Genomic DNA, 12,669 nt, shown 5'->3' on the forward strand with positions numbered 1-12,669 from the left:
CTTCCTTCCTTCCTTCCTTCCTTCCTCCCTCCCTCCCTTCCTTCCTCCCTCCCTTCCTTCCTTCCTTCCTTCCTTCCTTCCTTCCTTCCTTCCTTCCTTCCTTCCTTCCTCCCTTCCTTCCTTCTTTTCTTTCTTTCTCTATTAAATACTTACTTTGTTAGGTTTCAGGGGCTATTGTTGGACCTTCTCATTAAAGCAAATACTTGGGTTCTGATTTCTAGAAAATTGGTACTTGGGGAAGCAATACAATCAAGTGCTTTACTGTGATTCAATGCAGCAAGCAGGCAAACAAATATATCTCTCTCTATGTATATATATGTATATGTATGTATATATGTGTATATATGTATACATATATGCACAATGGATATATGTATGTGTGTATATATACACACAGCATGGTGTGCTTCATATGGCTTATGTATATTGTGTGTCTATATACATATACAGACACATACACACACTATGGCACTATATGTAGCATATACAGTGTATATATGTATATGTGTATGTCTGTATACACACACCCACACTATGACAATATAAACAACCAGTCCCCACATGCAAAAAAACAACCTAGACAGAGGGTTAAGGAGACATGTTGGTTTCAGAATATGCTCAAAGTTGGGGTTCTGGTGACAAGATCATATACCCAAAAGTGGGTTTGGTTGAGAACAGGTAATTGGTGCCAGATGTAGCAGGGGGTATTCCTAATCAGACCTAGATGTGGTCGAAATGTTCTCAGGATCCCTAATCTATATCAGGCTGGGATGAAGCTCCGCTAAAGAGGACTTTCTTTGTCTTGAGTGCAATGTAGTAGGAAGGTTTAATATTGACTAAGGAAATAGTAGGACAAGAGTTCATCCCATCAAAAACCACCAGCCTCATCCATCACAGGGGAGTAGTACAAGTGTCTGTTTTGCCTATTAGGTTTCAATGGGCGTTAGGAGCACTTAGTCTAAATGACTCCATACTAGAGTCCTGTTATTATGGCATCAAATAATAACCTGAGACAACATAAAGTTTCTAATTATCACAATACTCCTTGAAGATCTGGATTTGAATTCAGGCTCTGATACTTCCTAACTTTGTGACCATGGTCAACTCAGTGAATTTCTCTGAAGCTTAGGAAAATGGGGATACTATTTGCTGCATTAATTACCTTCCAAGGTTGTTGTGAGGAAGGAAGGACTTTGTTGCTAAAGAAATGTGATTATTTCCAAAGTAATGTTCCCAGGGAGCCACATGAGGCTGATGAAAACCCTGGGTTTTTGTAGAATCAGAGCATTTTAGAGCTGAAATGAACCTTAGAGAGAGTATCTAATCAAATCCCTTCATTTTACAGATGTGAAAACTGAGGCCTAGATAGGCTAAGTGACTAAATTCATAGCATGTCTTTACTCTGGAGGTCCAAGCTCTGGCATTCTTCAGCCCCTTCTCCCCCCAAAAAAGCTATATGCACATAGAAGAAGTATGTCATGCATTTTAAAATCCCTCAGGATTAGCTTGTATGCTCCCAATACCATTTTACCCTCCCCCCCTCCCCTCCCAAGCACTTGGCTAATATAATCACAGGCAGACAGGGCACGCTCCAGGACAGTATTCAGGACAACAAAGTGCCCCTTTTCTCTATGCTCCTACAGTTTGATTGAAGCTACCTAGTTGTTTGTGGTTTGTCCTTCGTTCTCAAAGAGGCGTCAGGAAGGTGCTGTCATGACTTGCAAGTGAATTGGCTTCAAGGATGGTTAGAACGCTTAGCCCCTCAGGGCTGCATATCTGGACTCATGGTGCCCTCTTGTGGTATCTGATGAGAATTTAGAGTACAAGAAATTTCAGAGATTTTCAGCATTGTAAGGAACTTTGTTGTTTTGTTGATCAGGTCGTTTCAGTTGTGTCCAACTGCTTCTGACTCCATTTGGGGTTTTCCTTGGCAAAGAAACTGGACTATTTTGCCATTGCCTTCTCCAGTTCATTTTATAGGTGAGGTAAACAGGATTAAGTGACTTGCCCAGGGTCACACAGCTAGTAAGTGTCTGAGACTGGATTTGATCTCATTGAGATGAGTCTTCCAGATTCCAACCCTAGTGCTCTAACCACTGTGCAACCCACTGTCCAAGGAACTTTAGTGTCCACTTAATTATTAATAATAACGATATTTAGCATTGATATAGTGCTTTCAGGTTTGCAAAGCTCTATACATATAGTATCTCATTGGATCCATTTGGTCCAATCCATACTATATATATAAAATCTTCTCTACTCTAAAAAATTCTTTAAAAGTAGTCATCCAGTCATTGACTAAGGACCCCCAGTGAGAGGAAATTCACCATCTTGGAAGCAGACCTTTCCATTTTTGGTCAGCTTTAATAAAAAGACTGGAAATAAAGTCTTCAAGGATCAAAGTGTGTCCATTGATGCAGTATATTTTTTAAAAATCTATAAAGCAAAAAACATAGAGAGAGGATGAAAATATTTTAATTCAAAGCAAAACTGTAGCAATTTTTTTTTGCATCAACTTACGCACCTGATCCTTCTATTAATTGAAAGGAAATTTTTTCTTTTGTCCAACCTACATCAGCCTCTCTGCAACACTTACCCATTGCTGGGAATCTCTGGATCTCCCTTTGATGTAGTAATGGTAATTCACAACACTATAGCTCTTTTAAGCTTATAAAGCTCTTTACCTCCACAAAGTAGATAGTATCAATGCCCCTACTTTACTGATGGGGAGACTGAAACTCAGAAATTAGTTCAAGGTTGTGCAGCTTGTAAACTCCAGAGTGAAGATTCAAACCCAGGTCTTTTTCACTTCAAGTCCAGCATTCTTTTCAATTACAATGTTGCCTACTTCTAAGCAGAAAGAGGTGCTGGGTCTCTTGATGTGTCCAGGAATTTTGAAGAAATTGATGGTGTGCATGTGAGCTCTGTTCTGTGGACGGGAGAATCCACAGATAAGAATTCTGTTTCAGACCAACCCTGAATGAGAAGTTGAGATAGCTAGCTCTTTTTGTATGTATGTCTGCAAGGGTGTATGTGGGAATATTTAAACTCCACTAAATTTGGTGTATTAGAACTCTATTAAGTTCTTTTCCAATCTAGAAGAGTAGATCATAAATTTGAGGACTTAAAAGGAATCTGAGAGAACATCTTTGTCTTACAAATGAGGAAAATGAGGAGAGCTGAACTGACTTGAGCAACCTCATGCAACTTGTTAGTGACAGATCCAAGGGCTAAGACCCAGGACACCCTGACTTCCCAGTCATAGGATCATCATTAAGCAAGTAACAGTATGATAATTATCTTTACTACAACTCAAACAAGAATCTTCCTTATCATGCTATTGCCACAGCTTTAGAACCTGGTGCTTTTCAAAGCACTACCTTAAAATTTACAGAGGCACAAAAACTTGCCCTGGGTCATACAGATAGTAAGGGAAGGAGCTAGGTGGCACAGTGGATAGAGTGCTGGGCCTGGAGTCAGTAAAACCCTAGGCAAATCATTTAACCCTGTTTGCCTCAGTTTTCTCATCTGTAAAATGAGCTGGAGAAGGAAATGGCAAAACACTTCAATATTTCTGCTAAGAAAACCCCAGATGGAGTCACAAAAAGTTGGACACAACTCAACAACAACTTCTGGCTTTGAGCTCAATGTTCTTCCACTTCTCCCACTCTACTACAGATTCAGAATCTTGAGGCTGAGAAGGGACCTTTGTAGTCCATTCATTTCACAAGTCCTTAACTTTTTTACGTCTTGTGCCCCGTTAGAAATTTGGTGAAGTCTATGGAACTCTTCTCAGAATAATGAAATACAGAGGATTACAAAGGAAACCGCTCATATTTAAATATAGCTATCAAAACACATATTTTTTTTGAAGTTCACAGACTGGAGTCGTGAGCTGATCCAATCATTCTGGAGAGTAATTTGAAACTATGCCCAAAGAGCTATAAAATTGTGCATAACCTTTGATCCAGCAATACTATTGCTATGTTTGCATCCTGAAGAGATCACAAAAAAGGGGAAAAGGATCCACAAGTATAAAAATGTTTATAGCAGCTCTTTTTATGGTAGCAAAGAACTGGAAATTGAGGGGATGCCCATCAATTGGGTGATGACTGAACAAGTTGTGGTATATGAATGTAATGGAATACTATCGTGCTACAAGAAATGATGAGCAGGTGGATTTCAGAAGAAACTGGAAAGATTTATATAAACTGATGCTGAGTGAGGGGAGCAGAACCAGGAGAACATTGTACACAGTAACACCCATAGTGTTTGATGATCAACTTTGATAGACTTAGTTCTTCTCAGCAATCCATGCCAGTTCCAAGAGACTCATGATGAAAAATACTATCCACATCCGGAGAAACAACAATGAAGTATCCATGCAGATCAAAGCATATCATTTCCACCTTTTTGTTTGTTTTTTCTTTCTCTTGGTTTCCTCCTTTTGTTCTGATTATTCTTTTACAACATGGCTAATGCTTAATACGATTGTACTTGTATAGCCTGTATCAGATTGTTTGCTGTCTTGGGAAGTGGGGAGGAAAGAGGGGAGGGAGAAAAAAGTTTAGAATTCAAAGTCTTATAAAAGTGAATGTTGAAACTTTCTTTATATGTAATTGGAAAATAAAATAAAATATTATCAAAGTTCAAAAAAAGTTCACAGTTCCCCTGGTTAAGTGTCTTTGACTAGAGAATCTCTACCTAGATTCTTATGATGCTGAATTCTGGACTGAATTTAGAGGCAAAGGGCTAGGGTTCAAATCTATAAAATAAAGGGATTAAGCTTAGATGGGGTCCTGTCTGGCTATAACTTCACTGGTCCCTAACAAATGGTTATCTAGATTGTACTTAGCACATAATAGGCACTTAATAAATGTTTCTTGACTAACTGATTTAAACATTCCTATTGATGGGGAACTTTAGTGCTCTCTTCCCCCCACCAAAACCTACTCAAGTACCATCTCCTTCATAAATGCTTCTTAGGTTAACTTCAGAGTTTTTACTTCTGGCCCCCACTCCCTTTTCTGCCCTGCCAGGAAAGAAAGAAGATAAAAAGAGAGAAAGGAGACAGAGAGAAGAAGCCTCTTGGTCAGTAACTCTCTCGGTATCACTGCTATCTTGTTTTTCTCCTTAAAAAATTCTTATTTGTGTGATTAGTAATGACTACAGAATGAGATTTTGGAGACAGAAATTCTTTTGACCTTTGAAGGAACAGGGACATAGTCTCTTTCCTGTTCCTTTTTAGCCAAGTGATGGAAATGATGGCCCAGTCCTTTCATAACTACAGTAAGTCAGTAAATCATTAAGCATGTATTAAGCACCTACTGTATGCCGGGGATCGAATTAAGCATGTGGGATACAATGAAAGGCCAAAGACATTCCCTGCTCTCAAGGACCTCAAAGTCTAGTGGCGGAAACATGTAAACAATTATATATAAACAAGTTATAGAAGGAATATCTGTCGATCATCCTCTGGAGGTGGAGGACTCAAATGGAAACAGATGCCGGAGGGCTGCATTTTGACTTAGAAAAACACAATGTGTATTGTAATTTTTATTTATTTTGCTAAACATTTCCCAGTTACATTTTAACCTGGTTCAAGCTGAATTTGGAGTTTTCTGGGCGACGTCTCCTGTGGCCATGAGTTCAACTCCTCTGCAAAGCCATTAAGCGCTGGAGCCGCTGAACCGAGGTATTATTGTCAGCTCTGCCCTTTGTTCAGGAAGATTTCTAACACAAAACCCTGTTGCCTATTAGACTTCTACATCAACATCGTCACGGCATCCTTATCGAACTTACACGCTTAGGGAGCCCCATTTTAAGAAGGACCTGGTGCACATTCATGAATCTCCCCTTTTCCTGAATTCCAACAACCAGTTAGAGTCAACACCTCTGCCTTGTACTGTTTGATGACTGCTCCACGTGCCCGGCTTTGGCTCGCCAACTATTCAAGAGCGAGATAATGTTTCTGCTTCGTCTGGAACCTTCACAGGCGACCAGCTTGTGCTCAATCAATACTCATTGAACTGCATTGAATATCTGAGTTTTCTGCTTTGCACCTTACCCTGTTTCCCCCTAGCTCCCGCTTTCTAGGACATATTAGCTGTGTGACCCTGAAGAAGTCATGGGAACATAGATTTAGACCTAGGAGGGACCTTAAAGTTTCTCTAGTGGAGAGGATGGGATCAAGTAGAACAGTAGATGGAGTGCCAGGCCTGGAGTCGGGAGAACAGAAATTCAAATCCAGTCTCAGACACTTACTAGCTGTGTGACTCTGGGCAAGTCACTTAACCCTATTTGCCTCAGTTTCCTCATCTGTAAAATGAGTTGGAGAAGAAAATCATAAACCACTCCAGTATCTTTGCCAAGAAAACCCCAACTGGGTCATGAAGAGTTAAATATGACTGAATAGCAGCAATGCATGGGTTCTTAACATTTTTTATGTCATGGATCTTTCTGGCAGTCTATGAAACCTTCCTTGGAATAATATTTTTAAATGCATAAAAAGGAATATATAGGATTTATACAAATAAATTTCCAAGACACAAAGTTTTCAGATATTAAAAGTAAGTTTATTAATTAGGTCAGACAATAATTAATAGATTGATGGTTAGTGGTTTCTCAGTAACCAAAGACAAAATGGCAGGGTCTCAGGTCATCTGAAATGCCCATCTGTCTTCCTGACAGCACATCATTGCAACCTCCCCTAACAAGAAAGAGGCAGCCCTAAGTGGTGGCCACTTAATGAAGGGGGGTGCTGGGAGTCCTCAGCTGCTCCCCAGTACTTACTTCCTCGCTGAGGGTTAGCTGAAAACGTGGCCTGGTCATGAGGATTGAGACCTCTCTAGCAATCTGGACAGTCGTCAGGATCTCTCTATGTGGAGGGCAGAGTGCTAGACCTTTAGTTAGGAAGATACTACCACTAGGCAAATTAAAGTCAGTTTCCCCTTCTGCAGAATGAGGATAATAATAGCTATTGTGCTTATATCACCCAGTATTTTTTGGGGTGAGGATCAGATGAGATAATATATGTGACGTGCTTTGTGAACTGCCAAGAACTATATAGATGTGAATGACTATTAAGTGGCAGCCTGGGACATAGAAATGTTTAACTAAAAAAATATACCGCAGGCCCTAGAATGACCCTTCCAGGAGGTTTCCTTCCATTTGGGCTTGAAAAATCTGTCTGTGGTAGATCTAGCTCCATCTCCCCCATCTCTGCCCTCCAGGGGACCTATTTACCTGCCATAGAAGTTGGCAGGTTCCCCCAGTCTGTTCCTGTCCTCTGGGATGGGGGTTAACACATGGGTGACCTCTTCGAGGATGCTGGGCCCAGAATGGAGGAAGCTTTGATCCTCTTCTCTTAGTTCCCATAACCCTCCTGCCTCCTTTGGGTCCAGGAAGCTTCCAGTGACCCTCCCCCACTCCCTGCCTCTACCTCAGTAGATGTTCCCCCCTCCAAGTTCCCACTGTCTAGTGTCCACTTCTAGTTCAGAAATTCTAAGGCAAGAAGTGGAGTCCAGTGAGGAGGACCAGAGCCCAGAGAACCTCAGGCTGTGATAGTGTAGTTACAACTGAACTTGTAAAGAGCCTGAGAATATATTATAACATGAGGAGATGCAAATGGGATGCAGATTTATGTTAATCTAGGCAGGCCCCCTTGATGATTTCTTACACCTGGATGCTACTCTGGGAGAGTCCCAGTGGAGATTGGAATCACCACACGCAGGTTCTGAGCACTGAACCTTAAGTATCTGGACAGATAGGGCGGGGGTGGGGTGGGGGGAGATAACTTACAGAGAGCCAGAGGTGGAAGGAAAAGTGTCTTGTACCCTATGTTGTCTGGTCAGGGTCAAGGGGAGTTTCACTTCTCTATTATCTTTCTCTTTCTTTTCCAAGCTCTCCTCTATTCCATGAAGCCCTGGCTCCTACCCCATGCTTCTGAATACAGTGCCCTCAAACTGACTCCTACTATGGGGACATCCCCCCCACATCCCCAAATCCTGAATTATGTACTTCTTCTCTCAAGACCTTGCTCTAAGTTAAGTGACAGCTGACTAATCAGATAAACCAACTTAACTTAGTGGGAGCTGGTGGATTAGTCCATTACTTGAGTGACTCTCCCAGGTAATACACATACATCTTCACAGAAGCCTTTCTGGAGATGGTACAGCTATAACTCCAATAAATAACTCTGATAGTGAGAGCTTTAGACATGATGGTCTTTTGGTTAGGGAGTGATTTTGGGGTGGGGTGGGGCTTTCCCAGGCTGCTGACATCATACCAGATAGTTTCCTGCTTGGTTACATGTAAAGCTGTACCAGTGCCTTTGCTTGCTGTGTAGGCACAGCCCTACATGTAGGCCTGCCAGGATGGCACAAGGAAGTAGCAGGGGCAGAACACTCAAGAGCTAGTTGGTGTCATTACGGGCAGACCTATGGCCAGGATTTCGGAGGCCCAGTCTTTGATTCTTCCCTTGTTTCCCCTCACCTCTCATAGGCAATCAGTTGGCTCTGGGGCCCTGAGATCTGCAATTGCTTTGGATTGGTCCATGGAAAATACAGAAGAAATTCTCCAGAGATTTGGGAATGCTTTTGATTGTTCCATGGAGGCTCAAAAGAAATCCTCATACACATCTGAACTGTTGTTATCGTATTTGCTCTTCATTCTTGAAGAGGACCATGACATCAAGATGTCATGCATCTTGCAGCATGTAAGACATGACTTGCAGTTGACTCTGATTTGAGTGAGAGAGGGCTGTGCAAGGTCACCAGCCTCACTTTCTCCTCCAAAGCCCTCTGGGTTCAGTGGCCAGATAATCATCAGGACAACTGGAGATGGCCCAGGATGCAATGGGAAATTCTGGCCATTTTAGACTGTCTTATCAGATTCTCACTTTGAGTAAGATATACCCATTCAATGAATAGGCCTCTGAATAGTCCTATGCTGAGGTAAGAGCCCTCCCCTCAGCCCACTTCCAGTTCATTTCAATGATTCTAGCACAGTCGCTCATGCCTGGTAAAGCTTGAAGAAATAGGAGTAGCTTTGGTCCACGGTGGGCTAGCTTCCCCATCTAAGGGACCTCTGGAAGGTTTTTCTAAGCAGTTACTCTCTGTATCTACCAGGTAAGATCTGAATACTTTGAAGGTCCTTGGCATCATTGATGTGAATATTCACTGATTATATCCCCTCCAGACAGTGTTATGAATTATTGAGTTCAACAAACTCATGAGCTAGCATCCAGAAGACTTCAAATCCTGTCTTTAACATAGGCCATCGGTGGGGAACATGTCCTCAAGTGTGGCCCTTCAACTGAATCCAAACTTCACAGAAAAAATTTGGATTCAGTCAAAGGGCCACACTTAATGACCTAGAGCCCTATGTGGCCCAGAGGCTGCAGATTCTCCACCTCCAACATAGGCTGTGTGACTGGAGGCAAGTCAGTTAGCCTCTCTGACCCAGGCAACCCTCTAAGACCCTTGTCTTGCCTCAATCTGCATCAGTGGAAAGAATTTCCATACCAGGAATCCTCCATGTTGGCAAATTACAATTTTTGGCCCTGATAGTAAAAATAAAAACTTCAAAATAGAAACAAACAAAAATCTTTAGCATTTCATTTTATTAGGAGAGGTGAGATGGCCATTCATATTAATGTAATTATAGTCAGTACTTTTTCCCTAAAATCTGTCCTGTAAAAACAAACCAGAGTGGAACCTATAAATGATGATGTTCGTATTCAATGTACGCTGATATGTATGCATGAAGTATATACATACATATGTGCATGCAACATATACATGCATATTACATAAGCACACATGTATATATATATATATATATATATATATATATATACCTATATAATTTTTCCTGTTTCAAATAGATATTACTTAGAAATTGAATGGTAATATGGAAAGAGCACTGGCTTCATTCAGAGGCAGAGGAGCTGGGCTGGAATTCCAATTCTGTCACTTACGGAATTGTTTGCTTCCCATACTGTGGAGCTCAGTTTTCTCATCGATAAAGGTGACTTCCAACTCAATCCTATGAGGACAGCCTATCTTTAGACCAACACTGAATATTGTCATGTATTGCTCACCGATGTTTCATGAGCGTCCTCCTGTACTGTAAAACGGGGGTGTTAATAGCACCTACCTCCCAGGGTTGTTGAAGGATCAGGTGAGAGGATATTTGTAATGCATTTAGCTGCACAGCAGCAGGTAGGAGCTCCTGGCCCGAAGTCAGAAAGACCTGGCTCAAATTGGCCTCAGGCACTTATTAACTATGTGTGACCCTAGGCAAGTTATTTATGTGTTTGCCTCAGTTTCCTCAACTGTAAATCGGGGAGAATAATAGCACCTCCCTCCCAGGGTTGTTGTGAGGCTCAAATTACAATAATCGTGAAGTGCTTAGGCCAGAGCTCTGAACCTAGCAGGCACGATGTAAACGCCAGCTATTATTACAACTATAATCTTCAAAATTTAGAGCCCAGACATCTGCTTAGACTTCTCTGTGTGTTTTCTAAAACTTCTAGTTCAGTGTGGGCACACAGTAGGCTTTAATTTAAAAAATAATAATACGAATATTTGATAGTTGAACTTTTCTGGCCCAGCTGCCAAGAGGCCACACAGCATTCTTTGAACACCAGATGGCAGCATTGGCTCAGTTACATCCATATGGGCCAGAGCAATGGGAGATTTCCCCTCCTCAAAGTGTACGGACCAATCACACTAATAAAGTAAAAACTTTTTATTTCTGATACAAACGATAAATACTTTGCATTAAAAATCTGGAATTCAACCCTTGCCCCCCTCCCCCCATCCTTACAAAAATAATTAGGAAATGGAAAAAAATATTGCTGGCAATCACACTGGTTAGCTAGGTCCCCAACTGGAGGATAAAGGCACTGTGGTTGGGGAGGGGGAGGAGTGGAGAGATCTCTCCACCCCATCTTACCCCTTGTACCCACAGACTCCTGGCTTTGGAGGGGGTGGGTGTTATGGCTTGTGATCTCCTCTAGCCCTCATCCTTCTTTCCTCTGGGTACTTGCTAACCCTACCCCCATGCTTTGGGAGGGTGGTGTCCCCAGCAGATCTCTTGCTGGAGTGGTGGTGGGGAGAGGAGAGTCAAACAGAAGTTCCTTGAGGAAGGGATTTGTATGGATTCCTTCTAAGTGAGGGAGAAGTATGAGTGTGGGGGGAGAGGGGCAGAGCAGATAGGGGATTTATTATACTTGTTTTCTCTACCCCTACCCCAGGCAGGGTTTTCTTAAGGTTTGAACCTTGAAAGAATTAAATAAAAGAAATGGTCACATTTTGTTTACTTGAGAAATGACATACCTTAAGGGAAGAAGCTAGATAGGGCTCTTCCCCTACCTTCAATAAAGGATGAGGGAGTAAGGATTGGAGAGGAGAAGGGGTGGCCTTAAGTTAACCTCATCCCTTTTCACAGTCGTAGAGCAAGGGGCCTGAGACTCCAGATGGATGGCATGAGTGAAGAAAGGAGAGGCTTTGCAGCCGCCTTTCTCTGCTTCTGAGAGGGGAGCATCTCATCTCACCCCTCCCCGGCTCAGTGTCCCTGGCCCTGGTTAGGTGTCCTCATCCCAAAGGCAGAGTTGTTTCTGGGGCACATAATATTCAAAATTATAGCTCTTCTGGCAGCTGCGGATACCACACTTATAGGAGGAGAGGCGGCCACTGGGTTCTCGACTGTGGCAGTATTTGAGCAGGCAGGGATACCAGGCCAAGCTGAGCCCATAGTGACAGAGGCAAGGTTTCCATCGGTCACTGACCAGACGACAACGCCGTAGGCTGGAGAGGTCAGCTGATTGTGAAGGCAGAGTTTCAAATATGGAGCCATCTACACCTGTAGAAGAGTGGGAAGGAGAAAGAGAAAGAGGTTGTGAGGGGAAGAGCCTTCCTCTTCTCAGAGGACCCAACCTGCCCCTCCATCCCCCCAGTGATTTCCTGGCCTTCTTTTATGACTGTGGAACTATGTCCTGAGACCTTGGTCTGGACTGTCCATGCCTACTTCCAGACTGTAGGCCACCCCTACCTCAGCCAGGAGTCCAGAGAACCTAGTCAAAGGAGAGAAGAAACTCAAGTATGACCTTTGTGTTAGGGAGTGTCTCACTCAACCCTTGCCCTGAGAGCCATGGACTGGGGGTCAGAGGATCTGAGAGTGAAATCTGGTTCTTCTATCTCTTGAGACCTCTCAGATTCCTCAGCTATAACATGGGAAGGTCTCTTTTTAGTTTTAGAACCTATGAGTTGAGCAGTCAGATTCGGAAAGGGAGGAAGGTGGGGGTAACCCTGACTTGAAACTTGAGTTAGAACTGTTGGCATCTCAATTTCTCTTTTGCCTCTCTTTGGAGAGAGAAAGACAGCTAGAGTCTGGGGTGAGGATGTGAGGGGCACACAGCAATGCTGGGAGAAATTAAAGGACAGAGGAAGAAAGGAAAGGAGCTGAATTTGAGTAGGTAGGAGCAGGGAAAGGTAGGGTTCAATGGAGGAGGGCCAAGAGGGTGATAGGAAGGCCTTCTTCTCCAGGGCCTGGTGCCCACTGCTCTCCAAGAGTGGGTCAGTGAAATCCCCAGACATCATGAAGGTGACATGGACCCTGAGGTTCCCCACAGGTCATTGCTCCTACTTTCAGCAGCCCATCCCC

General features: G+C 42.7%; 1 protein-coding gene across 2 annotated transcripts in view; it reads right to left on the minus strand.

Moving 5' to 3' along the window:
• Nucleotides 1-10,737: 10,737 nt before the first annotated feature.
• Nucleotides 10,738-12,669, minus strand: part of OAF (out at first homolog) — a 28,114-nt gene continuing 26,182 nt past the window's right edge. For both annotated transcript variants that reach the window (XM_072612949.1, XM_072612948.1), the window contains one exon: nt 10,738-11,868. In XM_072612949.1, the coding sequence (XP_072469050.1) occupies nt 11,591-11,868 (278 nt within the window). In that variant the 3' untranslated portion in view covers nt 10,738-11,590. The remainder of the gene's footprint in view (nt 11,869-12,669) is intronic.

Source organism: Notamacropus eugenii, chromosome 5, assembly GCF_028372415.1.
Source record: "Notamacropus eugenii isolate mMacEug1 chromosome 5, mMacEug1.pri_v2, whole genome shotgun sequence".
Taxonomy (NCBI): Eukaryota; Metazoa; Chordata; class Mammalia; order Diprotodontia; family Macropodidae; genus Notamacropus; species Notamacropus eugenii.